Source organism: Oreochromis niloticus, linkage group LG3 (genome assembly GCF_001858045.2).
Source record: "Oreochromis niloticus isolate F11D_XX linkage group LG3, O_niloticus_UMD_NMBU, whole genome shotgun sequence".
NCBI classification, from domain to species: Eukaryota; Metazoa; Chordata; class Actinopteri; order Cichliformes; family Cichlidae; genus Oreochromis; species Oreochromis niloticus.
In genome coordinates this window covers 24752264-24773442 of record NC_031967.2, presented here as the reverse complement: position 1 = coordinate 24773442, position 21179 = coordinate 24752264, and the positions used below count along the sequence as shown (strand labels likewise).

At 38.1% G+C, this 21179-nt stretch overlaps 1 protein-coding gene across 1 annotated transcript in view; it reads right to left on the bottom strand.

The window, feature by feature from the left end:
- Nucleotides 1-21179, bottom strand: part of LOC109194482 (B-cell receptor CD22) — a 477380-nt gene that overhangs the window by 349176 nt on the left and 107025 nt on the right. Inside the window, exons 7-8 of the mRNA XM_025905643.1 lie at nt 890-1153; nt 489-767 (exon numbers count right to left, since the gene is read on the bottom strand). Of these exons, the coding sequence (XP_025761428.1) occupies nt 489-767; nt 890-1153 (543 nt within the window). The remainder of the gene's footprint in view (nt 1-488; nt 768-889; nt 1154-21179) is intronic.

Sequence of the window (21179 nt, the reverse complement as noted above, 5' to 3'; positions counted from 1 at the left end):
CAAATGAGGCATTTTCAGGAAGAAGCTGGAATGAATCTGATTTGCTTTCATAAATGACTTTTTCATAGTTTAATAGAAATAAAATCAAAAACCTTTGTTTTAAACCCAGTCATGTCTGTGTGTTTCATATTCATTTTAACATACAGTATTTGATGAGATGATAGGTCAAGATGACTTTTATTCCTTTTTAAAGAAGTTGTAGAGTTTTTATTATTTTGGGGGGAGTCTTAAGAATACTTAATTTTTATCCTGTTTATTTCTGTCATTATTGTCGTCAGGTGCTGGAGCAGCAGGTCAGCATTGGCGTCTCTATACCAGCTGAAAGTTGATGACACAAAGTGGTGACAAACTGTCTACAATGAGGCTACTATCAGCTGCAGCTCTTTGTCTGACTAACAATGGAACATGCTTTGTAGACCATTGAATTCATCCTGTGCTGACCATTATGACATTTGTCAAATGGAGATCACACAACAAACATGACTTACTTGATGCTGACAATGTGAAGGCTTCACTCCACTCTGTTGAAGAATATGAGTCATCTCTGCGTCGACTCTTACACATGTAGTCTCCACTGCTGGACTCAGAAACTCTGAATGTCACATCATTATTGTGTGTCCACTGTGTGGGTGTCCTGGGTCCTCTCCATTCATACTCCCACTCAGTGGTTTCACCTCCTTCCTGCACCTCACATGTCAGAGTGATCGTCTCACCTCTGAATATCTGAGGCCAGTTGGGTTGTTGTTTTACAACAACTTTATTGGAAACTGTTTACACATATTAACAGTTGAGATACAAATAGAAACATGAAATCAACACAGAAAACTTCACATTGTATGTTTGATAATCATGAGTGAATGTATATTTCAAACTAAATTACTGAACTCACAGGTTATCCAAATGGTGACATCATCACTTATAAGAGTGTAGTAAACTGGGTTTCCTCTTGTTCCTCTGCAGCTGTAGATTCCTCCTTGAGATACTCTGATAACTCTGTTTTGTTGATCTCTGGCTTGAACTTCATAGTATCTTTGGGTTCGTCTGAACCACTGATATTTCCATCCATCAGAGCTCTGCACAGAGCAGGTCAGTGTCACACTGCCCCCTACTGGTATGATTGTTGTTCCTGCTGTCAGTGTGGCCCTGGGTTTATCTGCTGTAATGAAAAAGAAGGCAAGAAAATATACACCTGATACAATGTAAATGTAAAAAAAAAAAATCCTAAATTTTAAAAGATTTCTTCAGGTGACTCAAATTCCAACAAAACAAAATCTACAAATGTTTTCATTATATTGTTGTTGTTGTTTTGTTTTTTTTTGTTACTTGCAGTTTAAGACATTTCAAATTTTCACTGATTTCTGTCTCAACATGGTGACAGAGCTGTGGTAATTCAGGTTGTAGATCTCGAAATAAACACAGTATAAATGTTTGTCCAATCATAGGCCTGAAGAAGTCACACTGAATGTAAACTAATGCAGTTCACTGTCAGGGCTGGACTGGGACAAAAAATCAGCCCGGGCATTTTGACTAGTGACCGGCCCACCATGGTATTATAGGAAAAGCCATAAAGCCTTTATAATAAACTTAAACCTACACCATCCTCACTATTCTGGTATTCTAAACAGTACTTAGCAAAAATATAAAACAACCTAATCTATAATTACATATACCGAACTAATAGGGTTGCCAACTCTCAGCAAAAAAAGAAAAGAAAAAAAAATAGGGAACCACTCTCGTACCCTCTGCCTCAAGATGCTTAATTGACAAAACCGATTTTAATTTAATGCACATATAAAACAAATGCACAGAAATCTATCATTTTTCTCCAGTAATTAAATTAATTCAACATCTTTCTTCAACAGAATAGCAGACTGCACAGATGGTACCTTCCCAATGGAAAGAATACTATAACGTACTAGGGTATATACTAGACTTAATATTTACTGAATACATTAATGGATTTCTAAGCATTTTACATCAGATGAAAACTTTGGTTGTAAGATTCAGATAATTATTTATTATTAGCTAGATATTTTAAATGAGAATAAGAAAGAAAAGTATTTCTTTGTGCCCCCCTCTTCCTGTTAATGCCCTACCTGGCCCCCTGGCAACACTTTGCTAGACCCGCCCCTGCACAGTTACCAGCTGTCAGCTATGTAGAAAAGGATCCTGGTGTTATTTGTCTCTCAGAAACAGTTCATAACTTCCCTTCAACTCATTCATGTCACCTAAAAGGTAAACCTGTTTGTCCATCACCTGTTCAGCTCTGATGATTCAGTAAGGACATCTCCTGGTTTCATCTTCATGTTTCTCTCTCACCACATATCCAAACTGATATCATGACCAGCAGCTTTACAGCTGTGGCTCCAGCAAACATCAGCTGATACTAGAAAGTAATATTAAATAAATGCTAACAACAGCTGATCAAGCTTAAAGGTGCTGCATCCGCTGGTTTCCTCTTTCTGGATCAGCGAGAAAAGCCGATCAGCTGATCATTGATCAGTTTCATGATTGAATTAGCAACTTTCTAGCTGAAGTAGTACAGGACAAATCGTGTTTCTTTTCACCTCAACTTTAAAGTCAGACCTCCTCGGCTGTAATTGGTCCAGCACAGAGTCGATGATGACCAACTGGCCAATCCACCACCATTAATTTATACCGTTAAAAAAAGAAAAGAAATAAAACCCCATCGGCCCATAAAAACGAAAAATCACGAGCAGCCCTGTTCACTCTTAAAGGAAACACAATGATGGGTTCAGAGGGATCTGCCTAGTTTCAGGTTTAGATAACAGAAACATCATCACCTTAAATTTTTATGAATGTTTTCATGTTTCTTCTTCTATTTATTTAAAATGAATTTAATCCACAGTTATTCTTGTTATATATTAAAATAACACATTTAGTAATAATAATTGTCAGTCTGTGAGTATTGTAATACTGTGTATACTGTGAGCAAGTTTCAATGACAGCATTAATTAAATGTATTCAGAGTTTTATAATTCAGATGATTTTCAACATGAATCATCACATTATTGGACACTGAGGACTTACCTGATACAGTTACAGAGACGGTGTTACTGATCTTTGTATAAGATGATCCCATCCTGAGACCAGTGCACTGATATTTACCACTGTCACCTGTAGATTTAATTTGTAATTTGTAGTCTTTGTTTGTGTTGTAGCGGATAAATTCTTGACCATCCTTGTTGATTTTGTATTCCCAGTCAGTGTCTTCTCCTTCATTCATGTCACATTTGAAGGTAACAAACTCTCCAATGAAAAAACTGGACCGGTTGGGTTCAATAGTTAGCACAGCATCTAGAATCCAACACAACCACAAAGTTAACAATCTGAAACACTTTTATGCACGAAACAATCTGTGACAGTATGTTCATACACTGTTTATATATTGAATAATAAATAAATATAAAATATACGTGAACTGTAATTAAGATTTATGTAGTATTTTGAGATTAATTTTTACTAAATTAATTAAAAAACATCATCGTTCATGCAGGAACAATTCTGCAAAGAACAGTCTGAAAAACTTAAAAATGACTTTATTCATCTGCTGAGCTCTCTGAAGAGATCTGTGAGCCACGTCTGCATTTCTAGTCCCTCCTCTGACCGGGGTGTTGGTCATTTTAGCAGACTGAGTCTCTCTACACCTGCTCCATCCATGGTAGTAATAATATACCTGCACTTTATGTATTTTAATTAATTAAACTGTTTTTAAGGATCGCATAGGTCTCGGCGTTCTGTTATTTAGACATAGATGATTTAATTCAACTAGTTTAGGTGCATTTCACTTTCTTTTGCGCTCCGAAAGAGACAGAGCCTTGTAGTTTTTAAACAGAGTACCACAAATAACATTTATCCCTTTAGAAATAAACTTTTCTTGTGATACTTCTAAAAACACACATTCTCACCTAGCCACACTAGCCCTGTATTGACACCCAACGTTTCTTTAATGCAACTAGCCCTATAATTATCTACTATTCACACAAACGCACTGCAACAGTGAGACTCGATGATTAGACAGAGGGGTTACAGCTCGGGCCCCAACAGTCAGCAAAACAAGTCATAAAACAATAAAGGCTGTTTCCTTATCAAGATCATCCAAGGACCCACCTGTAACCCCTTATGTCTAATCATCGAGTCTTTCTGTTGCAGTATGTTTGTGTGGCTAGTAGAGAATTATAGGGCTGAGTTTATTTCTAAAGGGATACATGTCCTTGGATGCTCTTGATAAGGAAACAGAAAAAAAAAGTGCAGAGCCCAGTCAGTGACTTCAAGATGTACAGAAAATGTGCTGCTTGCATCTGTAGCTCATACGTAAATATAGCAGACCATTTTGTTTCAGTCATTAAATATTAAACTATTTTTATTGTTATAATTGTCTCATTGTTTGTCAGCTGTTGTTTGATGGTCCCAGAACAGCCACACAATTTGACACACTGAACATCTACAGAGACTTTGGAGTGACGTGTTAGACAGCTTCTAATTAAAAGACCAGATGAGGGATGAAGGTAACAAACTCTATGCTGAGCTCAGAGCAGCATTTGGTTACCATGTTTCATGTTGGTTTTTCCTTTAATTTGTCATCTGTGTGCAGGTTTTGATAATTAGCATTTTTACAACTCCAAGAGGTAATCCAAAAAAATCCCACTATATAATCCAGCATACATGCCAACAGCATAACTCAGTGAGATAATCTGCACTACACACACTGTTGATATTTTCAGATCAGATAAACATGAAAAGAAAATCCACATGTATGAAGCCACAGCTCTTCAGTAAATATACAGTTTGTAATGTGAGTGTGTGTTTGAGTGCTCACACACTTAACATGGTTATATTAACATTTTAACCAATAATCTCAATGAAATGTTTAGTTTATGATACAGAATATAACACAGAGGACGTCATTTAGAGCAACACAGGGAGAAAAAAACATTTCTCACCTTCAGAGTTTCCATGGATGACTGTACTGAGCACTAAAATAATGAATGAAACATCATCAGACATTATACAACTGATAAAATCACAATAAATATAAAAACTGAGGCTTTTAAAAGGTAAATATTCATGGTACAGTTATTGCTCATCACCTAATTTATGTGTTACTATTAGCTGTCAAACAGGCTGGAAACATGAAAACAATCTAGTCTGCTGTGTTGAAGCTGTCAGGTAAACAGGTTAAAGCAGTGATACACTGTAATTGTCACCAGTGAGAAACATTTTCCTTCATCGCTGCCATTCAAACAGTAAAGGTGTGTATTGTACTCACAGAATAACCCCAGCAAACAGAGCAAAGAGTGCCCCATCCTCACGTCCAGCCCTGCACGCTGATCTGCATCTAATCTCAAAGTGTTCGACTTTGCATTGATAATAAATGCAGAACAAAGAGAAGCTGCACTTAATGTAGATCAGACCAGAGTTTATATTCAGCTCCTCCTTCTATCACCTCTCTGTGCTTCCTTCCTTTTACACCAACCTCAAACAGCTCCTGTAGCTTTGACCACAGCAGTTGTGTGACGTGTTCACATTTCCTGTCCACTGCAAACATTTAAGCTTCTTTCCTGTTTTGTGTTCCTACCTTTCTCTGTCATATACAAAGGTACTCTGTTGCTTAGCGACACACTTTGCAGGTCATAGTTTTGTCTTTATTGTCGTGTCCTGTGGATCCTGCTTGGAGTTTTCTTCTTCTGCAGACTGAGAGTCATCTTCTCAGCCAGTGTTTTAATATATTCATAACTATTAATGGTGTCACAGGTTTGCCTCATCTTAAGAGCACTATTCTGACTTGTGGTAGTATAAGTTGTTCTGTACCTCCTGACTGATGCTGCAGACGTACGTCTTTTATTTTTATTTGGCCCCTTTGGTCCCAGATCTTCTCCATCTTTATGAATCGGTTGTATTCCTTATATTGTTTTTTTCAGAGGAATTTTGTTGAAATTAATTCTCCTCTTAGCTCAAATATTATCAGTCAGTTCTACAGTCAAAATGTTTCTTTAAGCTCAGCACAGATCTGTGAATGTTCTCACGATGTGGTGAAATTCTGCCTTTAAGTTTAGCTGTGACCCCAAACACAGGAAGTGACTCAGTGTGTAGTTCAAACTAAACTAAAGACGTGTGTGATTCATAAACTGAAGTAAAATTATAACATTTTAATTCATAGTAAAGTGTATAATTTGTTGGCATATCAAAGAAAAATATTAACACAAATCTGAAGATGACTTGATAACCTCACTCAATATATAAAAAAACAGATTACAGATAAAGCTGAAACACTGTAATTACAACATGTGTGTAGAAAACTAGATGCGACATACTGCAAGTTTAATTACAAAGATTTTCACCTATGAAATACTCAGCTAGTAAAAGTCTGTAATTGGATTATATCTGGTCCTAAAAAACAAACAAACAAACAAACAGGTAAATGATGAGATGTCTGACAGGTCGTGTGTTTTTCTGCCAGACCTTTATTTACACACAATTGTTCTAAACACAACACAAATGCATCACAGTCTGAGAGTCTCACATTTCACCTTCCAATCAGAATCATATTGAATGTAAACCAAAGTAAACTCAAATAATATAAATAAAATCCATACAGCCATATCTAATGTTATTTGTGCACAGATTATTATTAGCATAGTCAGCTGCTCAGAGATAATAATTACACTTTCGCTTCCCAGGAAAAACAACAGGAAAAACATTCCTGATCGTATCTCTGTACTGGAAACTCAACACTAACACAACAGAGCTAACAGGATTAATATGTCTTTAGCTGCAGACAATCACTGCAGAGGCACACAGTCTCTGTACAGTGATATGTACAGGAGGTGTGTTGAATAATTGTAAACACACACACACACACACACACACACACACACACACACACACACACACACAGCTGCTACAGGCAGCTCAGGCTTGTTTGCTGAGCTAAGTTAGCTCCTACTGTCTCAGCAGCAACATGTTACATTTCAAAGCACAAAATAAACAAACAAACCAATAAACACAAATCCCAACAAAACAAAGTTCTGGTTAGTTTTCACCTTTACTCAGTATGTCTCTCATATGGACCACATGTGTGATTTTTGTAATTGTTGTAAAGCAGCAACCACAGAACACATATACACAGAGCTTGTGTGTTTTTTAGAATAAAGCAAGTTTCATACTTTATCAAGATGTTATTTATAGTAAAATTAAGAGCTTCCATTCCAACTTTCTGCCTTGTTGCTCTGTATTCTGTCTGTTTTACGTCTCACAGTCTCTTGATAATCTCTCTTTGCTGTCAGCTAGCAGGCCTAACGCATGATGTCATCTGGAGGGCAGCACACGTTTAGCTTCAACTGTTTTTCTTCATTTTATTTCTGCAGGCTGATGGAAAAACTATGAGATCATTGTTATTTTTTAGTGCAGAGATGGTGCAGATGAGCCTGCAGCTATGTGGTCACCTATAGTTATACCACACAGAAATATTCACACAGTATTTTCCACCAACCATGTGTCTTTATTGAGAAGTGAACCTTAATGTTAAACCTTGTTAAACACACTTAATATAAACTTCATTCAAGTTAATATAAAAAAATAATATAAAATCAATAAAACTAAACAATGGTCAGCAGGTGGTGACTCCTTTGGTTGGAGTCTGATTGTATTGAACTTGTATTGAATGTTCAGCTGATTTTAGAGACCAGTGAACACTTCATGGATACTCTAATGTTCTCAGTTTTACAGTTTGCAGTACAATTTTAACCATATATATTTAATTTGCCTTATATACTGGGGTATTTACAATTCAGCTATTTGCATATATTAAAGCTACTTCTTATATTTTGTAACTTTGTAATATATTTTATTATTTGCTTTACTTTAGTCAATTGCTGTTCTTACTGTTGTGGAACAACTGTAACCACATCATTTGCTCAAAGATTAATTAAGTGTTCTGATTCTGATTTTCTCTCATTTTCAGTCTGTTTCATTTTCACAGGACTGCCTACAGTTTTCTAAGCCATTTAACACTGATCTGTGTTAAAATAGATGAAGCAGTGTTGTGTCTACACTTAACATGGAACTTCTCAAAGAGCCAGTATTTTAAGGTACTTTGTTACTACCATTCTCACTTCCTGTTTTATTTTGATAGTTACTTCCTCTCCTGTCTAGTTTTCTGATTATCTTCAGCCTGCATCTTGTTATCCAACTGTGCCTGCTTCCCCTGATCATCCTTGTGTGTATGTTGTGTTGTCTTCCCGTCAGTCTTTGTCTCAGTGTCTGTTAACCTCCTCTGTGATTTTCCAAGCAGGTCTGGATACTCTTGATTTTTCTGTTGGAATCTGCTTTAAGGACGTTTCTCCAGTTGTAATAACAGTTTACCTTTGGTTTACTCTGCCTGTCTAAATGTGTCTATGTGTCCTAAACTCTGCAATTCATGACAGGTTGCAAACCACTGATTATACTTTAGAGTTATGTCTTATACATTATTAATGTTCCTTTGGAGTTTTAATACCAAGAAAATCATATCAGCAAGACAGAAATATAGCTAATTTTACTCAATTCGCACATATATGAACATCTCCACAGAGAGAACCCAAACAACCTACACAACTCTGACACATAAGAGAATGGATGGGTGGATGAACAGCTACAGCATGTACATACAGAGAGTCTTAAAGGCAGCTGCTTTTCAGCACGAGAAACATGTTTTCCACAGCTTCTCTTGATGCACACAAACATTGTTTTCTCTTTAGTATATGATCACCACAATGACTCCACCTTTACCTGTTTTCACACAGTGGCATGTATACTTAGAGAGCATAGTGGGAACTGAAGTTTGACATTTGTATGCAGGGCACATTTTTACCTGATCTGCCTGTACAGGAATAACAGTAATAATTATGAATGCTACATGTACCTTAATTCCTTGTTAACTATCTACTGTGAGCTGATAACATAAAACAAGACATCTGCTGAACAGAAGACCTCAGACTGAAACTACAGGCTGCATTTCCTCTTTTCTAGGTGACCTGAACTATCAGCAGATGAAAATAAGCCTGTGGCAGAGCAGGTGGTGACCACCAACAGTCTTCAACACACATGTAGACATTACAGCCTGCTCAGAAGAACAAAAACACATATAACAACATACTGTCATGTTTGTACTTTGATCTGTTATTACTGCTTGATATTGCTTCTTAAATTAAACACAATCATTGCAGGTCTGAATTTATTGGATTTCCATGTTTTAAAAGTTTATAATTGATCCAAAAAAGCCATACAATATTCTCGATTTTCCTCTGGGATTAAAAGCGTTTGTTTTTCTTGATTCTTTTTTTTTCTTTTTTGGGGGGTGGGGGGTGGGGGGTGACGGAGGGGCCATTTGTGCAGTGGCGGGATAAGCTGAGTCCACATTTTGTAGAGAGTGGCTGGCCTGGGTCCAACCCGTGGCCCTTTGCTGCATATCATCCTCTTTGCTCTCTCCCTCTGCTTTCCTGTCAGTATTCACTGCTCTTTCCAATAAAGCTGAAAAAGTCCAAAAACAAAAACCCTTGGTTTTCAGAATGAGAGACTATCTCTCCAGCTTTGAGGCCCCTTAGAGACACATTCCCATCAAACTGTCACTCACTTCACATCTGCACAGCTAAGCCATGGGATGTGACCGGTATGTAATAGAGTGGAGAGATTGTCTCTCAATTGGAGAAGTAAGGTTATAAGAGTGATCAGGCTGAAGAGAAATTGCAGGCCATCTTTGTTAAGACTGTTCAGCATTTGGCTGAACTCAGAGACAGTCTTCACAAGCAAAAAACTAAGCTTCAAGCTTCAGTTTCTCTTTGTCCTCAGTCACAGTGTCTCTTACCAGTCTGCTTTGGATTCCATGTCCCTTGTTAGTATTGTAACTTATTAGTAAACAATTGAAAATCTAATGGTGTTATAAAGATATTTCTAAAAACAAAATGCCTTTATTTTCACTCATGTTGCCATAGTCATTTTACAAAATGAATCCGTACAGTGGTTTCTCATGTTTTAAGGACTAAGACAACCACAAACCAGACAGCTGACCTTTTAAAACTCTGACACAGAGTCCTTATAATCTCTCTGTGCTGTCAGCTAGCAGAGCTAAAGGGGCTAAAGGAGAGCAGCACACAGTTAGCTTCAACTGTTCTTCCTCATTTTAGTTCTGCAGGCTGATGGTGTGAATAAAATGAGATCATTGTTATTTTACAAGTGCAGAGATGGTACAGATGAGCCTGCAGCTATGTGGTCAGCTATAGTTATACCACACAGAAATATTCACACAATGTTTTCCACCAATCATAAGTGAGACTTCCTGTTAAACTAAACCCAAGGTCACACACAGTTAATATGAACTTCATTCAACTTCATGTAAAAAAATAACACAAACCTGATACAACCAAACAGAAGTTTTACATTGTGTTAACGGTCCTTAAAGTTCTAATGGATTAAATATGATGGTTTTATTTAAATCTATATTGGTTTTATTCATCAGGAGGTGGTGACTCCTCTGGTTGAAGTCCATGAGAAAAACAACCCTGATGTTCAGCTGATTTATGACACCAGTAAATATATTCTGGTTACATTAATGGTCTCAGTCACTGCAATTTCAAGTGTTACTGAATGCAGCATCATGTTTAAGGACAATAAAGTACTGAAGGTTTTAGGGTGGGGACACTTCCTCATTGACAAGCCCAATGAATGTACAGTGTAGCTCAGTTTCTCAGGAAGGTCTAAAATCAGCTTCAAAGACTAAGATAACAATGACTAAAATTCACAGACAATTGGCAGACAGTGTCTGTCTTCCTAATAGTCTGAGTGCATCTGATATACTCTGCTTAACACATATTTTAAAATTAGCCTTTATATAGTTGCAGTTAGAACAAAAACATATCTGTATAGGATTTAGTGGGTAGAGCGTGAGGCAGAGTATTTTTTTTTATTCACACATATATTAACTTTTACAGCATAAAAGTTAAAACTGCCCAAAATATTTGTTTTATCTTTCATCATACACTTGTTATACTGGTGTAATGCAAAGAATGGTCAGTAGGAGGTAGTGAAACAATCATAGATGGAGTTTGTCAACTTCCTCTGTGTGTGTATGTGTCACATGACTATGCAGCCAAACTTAACTCAAACAAGCTCAAAACATAAGGCAGAAATCGATTTTCCTCTGTTTAACCCTTGTATGGTGTTCGGGTCTGTGAGACCCATGCCATTTAGAGGCCGTTGCCCATTTAGGCAGTATATAACCTCAAAACCTGCAAAATATGGTATAAAGATATGTACACTTGATTATAACTGATTTTATTTTTTTTATAACATTTTATTAAAAAAAACGAGAAGCACATTAATTCATAAATGTGATCAAACAAAGGTAAAGGGAAAAAAATTAACCATGTTTGCTGTTCACATGGCTCGTAATTGGGATGAAGTAAACATCTGTTGAGTAATTTAACATAAAATTGTTTGATAGTGTTAATTGGAAAGCCAAAACTCTAGCGGGTCCACCAGACCCATGAACACTGGCTGAGTAACAAAAATACGAACACCATACAAGGGTTAACTAATCTGTTAAAAAAAACCTGGGAAATTTAACATTGCTCATCAAGTGGGCACTTCATTCTGTCAGCAACTGACGCTACCACCACAAAAAGAAAATCCTTCATCTTTCAGAAATGGTTCCCAAACCTGTCATGATCCTGTCAGTGTTTGACTCCGGCCTGTCTGCTGGACTCTGCAGTATCACAGTAACCAGCTTCATCCAGGAGTCCGGTCAGTCTGTGATGTAATCATTTAGTCACAACTGTCCGTGACAACAGAAGTATTGTCTGCAGTGGCAGGAATCGTGTGATTTCTCACTTCCTTTTTGTGCATAAAAAACAGGTTTTACTGTCTCATTCAGAACTGGTTTGCTTTAGTATTAACATGGTCTGAGTCCAGGATGGGTAGAGCAGGTATTCTCCACCCCTTTGGGTGTGTCTCATCAACCTCATCATCCACAGTATGAAAGCACCAGCTCCAGCACTCAGTCTGCCTCCAAAGTGAGGTAAACAGGCTCTTTTATAACACCGCTGTGAAACTTACCAGATATTGTGCTAACATCCTTTTCTCCTTATTCCCAGTGTCTTCCTACTGGCTGAAGGAGTGGGTCACTTACCTCCATGACCTACCTGTTTCCTTCTCTGGAACACTCTCCATATTTCCTCACCTCCCTGCTCACCCTCTGATGGCCTCCACCTCTCCAGGAACACAAACCAGTGGACTGATGTGTTTCCAGGATTCATTCAATCTAATCCTGAGCACAAACACTCATCACAACCATTCTCTGTGATAGTCAAAGTGATTGTTTTTGTTTTTGTGGCAAAGAGTCATTGTTCAAAGGACCATGTTCTCCATCAGCTGCATTTACTAAACAACAGTTACACTGATTTATGTGATCACAGTGTTGTATTAATATAGTCATTATTGATGTAAAAGTATTTCTGCTTTGTTTCACCTTTATGTCAAATATCAGCACAGACGGCTACTGATCTGTTCATGCAAAGCCAGCTGTGGGAGGCAACGTCACAACATGAACCTCAAGTTGTTATAACCTTTATCCAGGACTAAATGAATGAGATTACTTTTAGATGTTTTTTTACTGTGGATCAGTGGCTGGACTGACACAGTGTCATGTGCATTTTTTACTTAATGCAAGAGAAAAAGCATCATCATGTATCAAGATTTAAATCTTGTCAACACAAACATTAAGGTCTGCTGTTTTGGAGTTTGTCATATTTTTCTTTGTTTGCTGTTTGTATTTTCACTTTGTATCAATGATATTATTGAAACATATGGTAAATGGCCTGTATTTGTATAGTGCTTTACTAGTCCCTAAGGACCCCAAAGCGCTTTACATATCCAGTCATCCACCCATTCACACACTGGTGATGGCAAGCTACATTGTAGCCACAGCTGCCCTGGGGCGCACTGACAGAGGCGAGGCTGCCAGACACTGGTGCCACTGGGCCCTCTGACCACCACCAGTAGGCAACGGGTGAAGCGTCTTGCTCAAGGACACAACAACTGAGACTGTCCAAGCCGGGGCTCGAACCGGCAACCTTCCAATTACAAGACAAACTGCCAACTCTTGAGCCACGATTGCCCCGCCTGAAATTATTGAAACATATATTAATAATGATTATGTTTATTTCTTATTTGCCTCAGTTTAAACATCCAGTTGATCATTTCCTGTTTAGTGTCACAACAAGTCTTGAAAAACCAGCAAAAGTGAGACGTGCATCACCCAGTGTTGTTAAGCAGTACTGCATTTATACTGTGAGAGTGTTGCCACACACATCTGTTTTTAACCATATAAAGCAAACTCCTGCAGGAGCTGACGTCAGTGCAACAAGTATAAAACTGTTGTTTAGTACTCAGATCTGTTTACATCATTGTACTATAACATATGTGAAAGAAAATAAGATAACACAACTTTTCTAGGTGCATTTTACTCAGGCTCAGAATGTGTAAAAAATTATTTCAGCGCTCATTCTAACAACTAGACACAGTTCAGTTAAAAACAGAAGAAAGAAGCTCAAAAGCAGACGCCCTCACACAGTTAATATTCAGTGGTGTGTTGCTGTTCTGGGAACACTTGACCACACGCATACATGGAAAGCTTGGGGCAGCGAGTAGGAGCAACACAACAGACATCGGTGACAACAGCTGTGACTCTCACTGAGTCAAAAACAGCAAATAAACATGGAGCAACAGAAGTTTTTATTTGTTTCAGCAAAACAACTGTGAAGCTGTGAAAAGCTTGTTTCTCACTCTGAAAAGCAACTGCCTTCAGTGTTTGCACTTTAAGACAAGTTTTCTGGGCTCCACACTGTAGAAAATACTGTGTCAATATTTCCGAGTGGTATAACTCTAAGTGGTCACACAGCTGCAGCTTTATCTGTACCATCTCTGTACTTTAAATAGAGGCCAAGAGGCCAACGCAGTGCAGACAGCAGTTAACCAACTATCGGAGCTGCACAAAAGTACGATGAATAAAGGGATGCATTAGAAGTACAGCAAGCTGCCCATACCTGAGGCCTTGGAAACTCCCAAGCAAAGACTCACAGCTTTGCTCAGTTGAAGAGGTATGCAAGAGAGATAGAAGCTAGAAGAATAAACCAGCTGTACTCCACAGATGTATATCCAAGGTGTGCTCTCAGTGGCGTGGCAATAATATGAAAATATCCCCACCATGACTGGAGATGGAGCAATACTGGAGGAGCATCTGGGAGAAGGATGCAACCCATAACAATGCTCAATTGCAAGTGGATCTAAGAGAAGACCACACCAACCTCCCTGAACAAGAGCCAGTAAGCATCAAAGTGACAAACATTCAAAAAAGGATCTCCAGTATGAAGAGTTGGACAGCACCAGGCCCTGATATGGGTCATGCCTACTGGCTGAAAGAGCTGACTGCACTCATTGAGCTCATGGCCACACAAATGAACCAGCTGCTAGTAGCTGATACACACCCAGTCCTGATCCCCAAAGATCTCCAAAAGGGACCGGCCCCATCCAACTACCTATCCTTTCCAACAATAACCTGCATCAGTACCACATGGAAGCTCCTATCAGGCATATGAACAGGCATGTGGCTCAATACATGAGCGGTGCACAGAAAGGAACAGACCGGAATACAAGAGGAGCAAAACACCACCTCCTGGTATATAAAGCAGTCGCCCGAGACTGCAAGACCAGGCTCGCTAACCTGTGCACTGCTTGAATAAACTACAAGAAAGCTTATGACTCAATCTCCCACACATCCTGAAATGCTTAGAACTATATGTACAGGACTCTTAGAGCCTTCAATAGGATTTCAATGGGGATGTGGCGAACAAACCTAGAGGCCAACTTCAAGTCAATTGCATAAATCACCATCAAGTGCGGGATCTATCACGGAGATGTGTTTATGTTTTTATGTTTTTTAAAGCTCTTTTTCATGTTCCCAGCATGTACGACAGCTAATAGTACCACCTATATTAGATTATAAGCAACTACTGTGCCATCTGAAGATTTACCTTTAACAAGCCAAAGTTTATAAATTTATTGTGATTTTGTTAGTTGTATAATGTCTGATGATGTTTCATTCATTATTTTAGTGCTCAGTACAGTCATCAGAATCAGAATCCCGTTTATTGGCCATGTATATGCGCAGACACATACAAGGAATTTGGTTCCGGTAGATGGTGACTCTCAAGCACAGCAACGTATATCTCAACAATGTAAGCAACACAATGCGCGCGCACACACACACACGCGTGTGGATATATACAGGTACACATATATACGCATACATACACAAGCTGTGTAAACCTACCATAAATAAATCTAAATCTTATATACATAAAAAAAGGATGACAGAAATGAAATGAAGTGAAATGAATACCACAGAATGTACTGAAAAAGGGATATTTTACTGTTATTTTATCATTACGTCAGAATCATATAATAAGCGTTGCATTAAAGCATTTATTGAAGCTATTGACATTACATTAACGTTGGTATTACAGTGATTGTTATAACCTCATGTTAATCTTCTCTTTACAGGTGTTGGTATAATCATATAATCTTTCATTACAGGTGTAACCATGATCATCTTTATACATATTGCCGCTTGGTGCTTATTATGGAGTTGTGCTCATGTCAGTAAGGGTTAAAAGCTACAGTCAGCGGGATGTCTGGTTGATCTATTGAGGGAAGTGACGCAGAGCGTGGAAGGCCGCACATGCTTACAAGACACTTACATCATGTTACTTTATGATCCTTTATTTAGATATATCTTTTGTTAACCTTTAAGTAGTGTGTATTGGCAATAATTACTCATCAGTTTATTTATGTATCACCATCATTATTAAGTGTTACTTCATTAGAGAATTTCTTTAGGCTGTCGGCCTTATGTTATGACTTGTATTACAGGTATTGTCATGATTCCATATTAACATTTTCTATTGCAGGTGCAGTGATAATCATTTTGTATACACATGCATTGTATTTTTGTGCTTGCCAATGAGGGGGGCTCGGTCAACTAGTGGAGGGTCGGAAACTTTGTTCAGCACGAGGACTGAACAATCTATTGTGTTAAGGATCTTGAGCTATAGAAAGAACACGCCTAGAAAACACATATATCATGTTATTCATCATTATCCTTTATTCATTTATATTCTTTTATTAAACTTTGAGTAGGGGCATTTGACTAGAACATTTATTCAACAGATTACATGTATGGTTTCAGTTAGGTTATTGCACACATGCAGAGTTGGCCTCTGTCTTTATAGACAGAGTGAAGGCTGAGGTCGAGGCACACACGCACACACACAAGCAGTAGTTAAATCCATGTAGAGGGGAGAGTTCAAACATTTCAATAATAGTTTGCAAAGCCTTGTAGTTGTTTGATTATGCTTGCAGGAGAGACTGTTTGTTCCAGGGGATAAGCAGAGTTAGTTGATTACTGGGAAGGATCTGGCCTCGGGAAGAAGAAGATGTTCTTTTAATGTGTTAGAAGTTGTCAACATTGATTGTATTGTACCTACTTTACGCATGAGGGGGCGTTCCAATACCCTGATTTTCATAAAACTATTGTTGTGTGGTTTTCGGTGAGAGATATGGTGCTGTCTGCATACAGTGTCCCATCTCCCACACGTGTGCATTAAAATCATCGTTTGACTTGACCCGGCCGGACCAGTGTTGTTATTTTGGTTTTCCTCCTGTATCCATCCCCAATATTTTGAACTCGTGACAGTACAGAAGGTGCAGTTGCAGTCTGGCTGTGGGAGCAGTGTGACAGTTCAACTGTTTAGGAGGGAGATTAAAAATAATTACTCTCAACCTAATGTGGCAAAACAAAATATTACAAAGTGATTTCCTTTTTCATACACCTGCTTCAATATGTGTATTGTATTCATGGTGTGATTTTAAGGTGTAATGTGTTTTAAGACTCTTGCTGCACTGTTTTCTTTTAGGTCTCATGGCAGAGGACCCAACAGCGACATATTATCGGCTGAAAAACAGCTCAGTGTGTCTGAATGTCAGGAAACCCCCACCATATAAACGTGGTGAATGGAAATTTAACACAATAATTATTACTGATGATACAGAAATCAATCCAATATACAAAGAGAGAGTGGTTTATAGTGCTGGAAACCTCTCCCTGTGTATTAATAACCTGGCTGATACAGACGCTGGCATATATGAAGTCTCATACATCCAAAACTTTATTACAATGTCAGAGAAACATGAAGTCATTGTTCAAGGTGAGTTATAATGACAACTTTGTCTTTAGCTTGTGCACAATTGTGACTGAAAGAAAAACAGAATCTGTCATTGTCTTTAACCACAACATCATATATCCTACAATTTAAGAATCATCCAGGTCATTGTCTGTTCTCCGTTTTGCATTAAATCATTAATTTATCTGTTTGGCTCGATGTTACAGATGTGGTTCCCACACCTGTCATTATAATGTCAAAGCTTGGCTCCAACCAGTCTGCTGGACTCTGCAGTATCACAGTAAACTGCTCCATCCAGGATTATTGGCTTTGGTCTGTTTGTGATGAAGACGGCTGCAGAAGATCACAGAAATCATTCAGTGAGATCAACATCACCATCTTCACTGAGAACAGAGCTGTGGTCTGCAGAGGCAACAACCATGTTAGCACAAATAAGGCTTCTGAAAACTTAACACTGTGTAACTATTAAATATTAATTAAAAATAACAGGCTGTTGATTTTATTTAGACAAATACACTGAATATTTTTTATATCGTTCCCTGTAATTTAAATAGTTAAATGTCTAAAAAGAAATGTTCTCATATCTTTACTCTATTGTTTGTTATCATAAAAGTGATTTTAGTCCACTGAAACTATGTTTTCATATCTGCAGGTTTTAGATATAATAAAGATGAACAGAAATCACAACAAGTCATACTAAAGGGAAGACTTATTACTGTTTCTATATTAATTATTCTTGGAACATTTTCTGTCTTTTTAGTTAAAACAAAATACAAATCCTACCAGGTAAGATGTATTTGGTAACAGATATTTATCATATAACCTTCTCATTCTGGTACATGGTGTGATAATATGAATGAATACATATTTTACTTCATTATTTCCATGCACAAGCATCTAATGTTCAGCCCATAAGAACACTGCCATTATCTCAGTCTAGAGTCTCTTCTACCAATGATCCTGATCCTGCTGAGAACGTGGACGTCTTTCAGTTCAGCCAGACCAGAGAGGAAATGATCTCCATGGAAAGCCACAAAGCAGATACCATCTACAACTGTCTAGAAGTGACGGCCACCATGGAGGAGGCCCTCCAAACAGACTGACTCCGCTTACAGCATGTTGTGGAAGCCAAACAAATCTGCTACATACACAGAACCACCAAGAGGTCAAACAAGATCTGTGAACAGGGGGAAACAAAAGGAAACAGAACAGAAACAAATCAAAGAAACTGAACATTTTTATTCTTATTTCAGGCAGATACTCCAAATAATAACTAAAGCACTTCAAAAATAATAGCAACCCTCCACCAAGGTATCTCACTCTGGTCAGTATTTACTTTAAAAGGATCTTGTATATATTCGTTTTGTTTTCTTTGTTCTTTTTAAACATACTTTAATACGTTTGTAGAAACAAGTATATAAAAAAAATACAAAGTACTGGATTTTTTTCATTTTTCCTCTTGAAACCCATTTTGACATGTTTGTCATCATGTTGACTGCAAATGTTTGTTTGTTTTATATGGATATATTACATGTGTAGCATTCATTTCATTGTTCAGTGATGAATTTCAAGTGAAAGCTTTTGATCATAAGTTTATTTTGTTTTCCAAAAATAATAGTTTTTCAGAAACAGTTATAACCTGTTATTGTGATGTACATAACAAAGTCACAATAAAATCAGTGATACTCAAAGTGCTCCATGCCAAAATGACCTTGGTGGATGTAAGCCAACTTTAAATGGGCTGTTAACATGCCACCACTCTACATCCCTACAAAGTTTTATCACAACTCCATTTTTTCAGCTATCATGTTTACAGAGAGAAGAAAAACAAGCGCTACCAAAAACTAATTTGTTCAAATCCTTTCATTTCTAGCTCATTAATATTTAGCATAAAAGAGACAAAGAAATGCAGCAGGGTGCAAGATTGTAGCAGCCAGGGCATACATAGAACGCCATAGCCTTTACTGCTGTCACGCTGGAAACAATAAAGTTAAATATTAATTCAGTCACATTTTGACATCCTTAACTTTCAAATCCTATTAAATGTTTCTTTTATTAGTCCACTATGCTGATGGTAAGTCAGACTCGTTAAAAACATTTTTTATATATATGTACAGTGTGTGTGTATAAAAATGCATTTTCTGTAATACATATTTAGTAAAGGGCAGTGAACGAGACCTCACTTCACTGATCCACACCCCCAGGATTTACAGCCATGACATTGTGATGTCTTTCGAATTTGGGAAGTGTAGTCAAATGGTAACGAAGAGAGGGAACGTTGTCAGAGGTGAGGGGATAGAACAACCAGAAGGCAACATTGCAGACATCAAGGACAGCTACAAGTACCTGGAAATCCCACAGGCAAATGGGAACCACAAAGAGGCTGCTATGAAAGCTGTAACCACCAAGTACATGCAGAGAGTAAGGCAGGTCCTGAGGAGTCAGCTGAACGGTAAGAACAAGATCCGGGCTATCAACACCTACGCCCTGCCAGTGATCAGGTACGGATAGAAGGAGGCTGGGGACCAGCAGATAGAGGAATTGGCCGACATCCAGAAGTGCTACGAGTGGCTGGACAAAGCTGGACAAATAGACAGCACAGATGGAATGCTATAACCAAGTGGCCGGCATAGTATACAGAAAAATATGTGTTGAGTATGGCCTGGAAGTCCCAAGGTCAAAATCTGAGATGCACCCTAGGGTGAGAAAGCCTGAGCTAAGATCCTGTGGGACTTACAGATACAGATGGACAAAACAGTGATGTCTTACCAACCAGACATACTAGTGATAGACAAGCAGAGGAAGACGGCTGTAGTGACAAATGTAGCGATATCGAATGACAGCAACATCGGGAAGAAGGAACACGAGAGGCTGCAGAAGTACCAAGGGCTCAGAGACGAGCTCAAGAAGATCTGGAGGATGAGGGTAATAGTGGTCCCAGTGATAATCGCAACACTTGGTGCAATGACCTCTGAGTTAGGTGAGTGGCTCCAGCAGAGCCAAGGTACAACATCCGAGATCTCTGTTTAGAAGAGCACAGTCCTGGGAACAGCTAAGATACTGCACAGGACCCTCAAGTACCCAGCCCTCTGGTAGAGGACCCAAGCTTGAAGGAGGGGAAAAATATTTAACCTTCAAGACCTGGCATCCACATATGTGGACATCACATTTTGGGTTGTCTAGACTACAATATTAAATTTTGCTCTACAAGGGCCTGATATCCTCTTCTCAGAAACTACATCAGGTAAAAAAAAATTCTTTGTTTTTACATTCATCAGGTCCCAATCAGCCCACATAGCAAAGAGAAATTAAAAATGCATATAATTTCATTTATAGTGATTCTTAATCGATGCATGCGATTAACAATCCTATAAATGGAAATGGGATGCAGATAGCATTAGGTACCTAGGGGTGGTAATACACCATGACTTCACCAAAATGTTTGATGCCAACTATGGCCCTCTAAATGAATCCATAAAATCTGATATACAAAGATGGAATACCATTCCTTTTCTGGACCTACTCTCTAGGTTTGAATCAATTAGGTTAAACATTCTTCCCCGATTGCTGTATTTGTTTCAGTCCCTTCCACAAAAACAATTTGTGGTGTGGTATAGAAAGTTGTTGAAATACATTTGGAATGGGAAAAAAGCTAGAGTTAAATATAAAACCCTCCAACTAAAGAAAGATAAGGGAGGTTGTGGATTTCCTTGTCTACGAGAGTATAACTGTGCAGCTCAGTTAAGACCATTGATATGTCTCTGTTGTGTATATTACACCACGGGACAGAAAAATGTTGAAGGAACAATTGTTAAAGGAGTACCAGTTAAAGCCTTAATATTGGACATAAAACTACAGAACAAAATACACCTGCCAGATGAACCC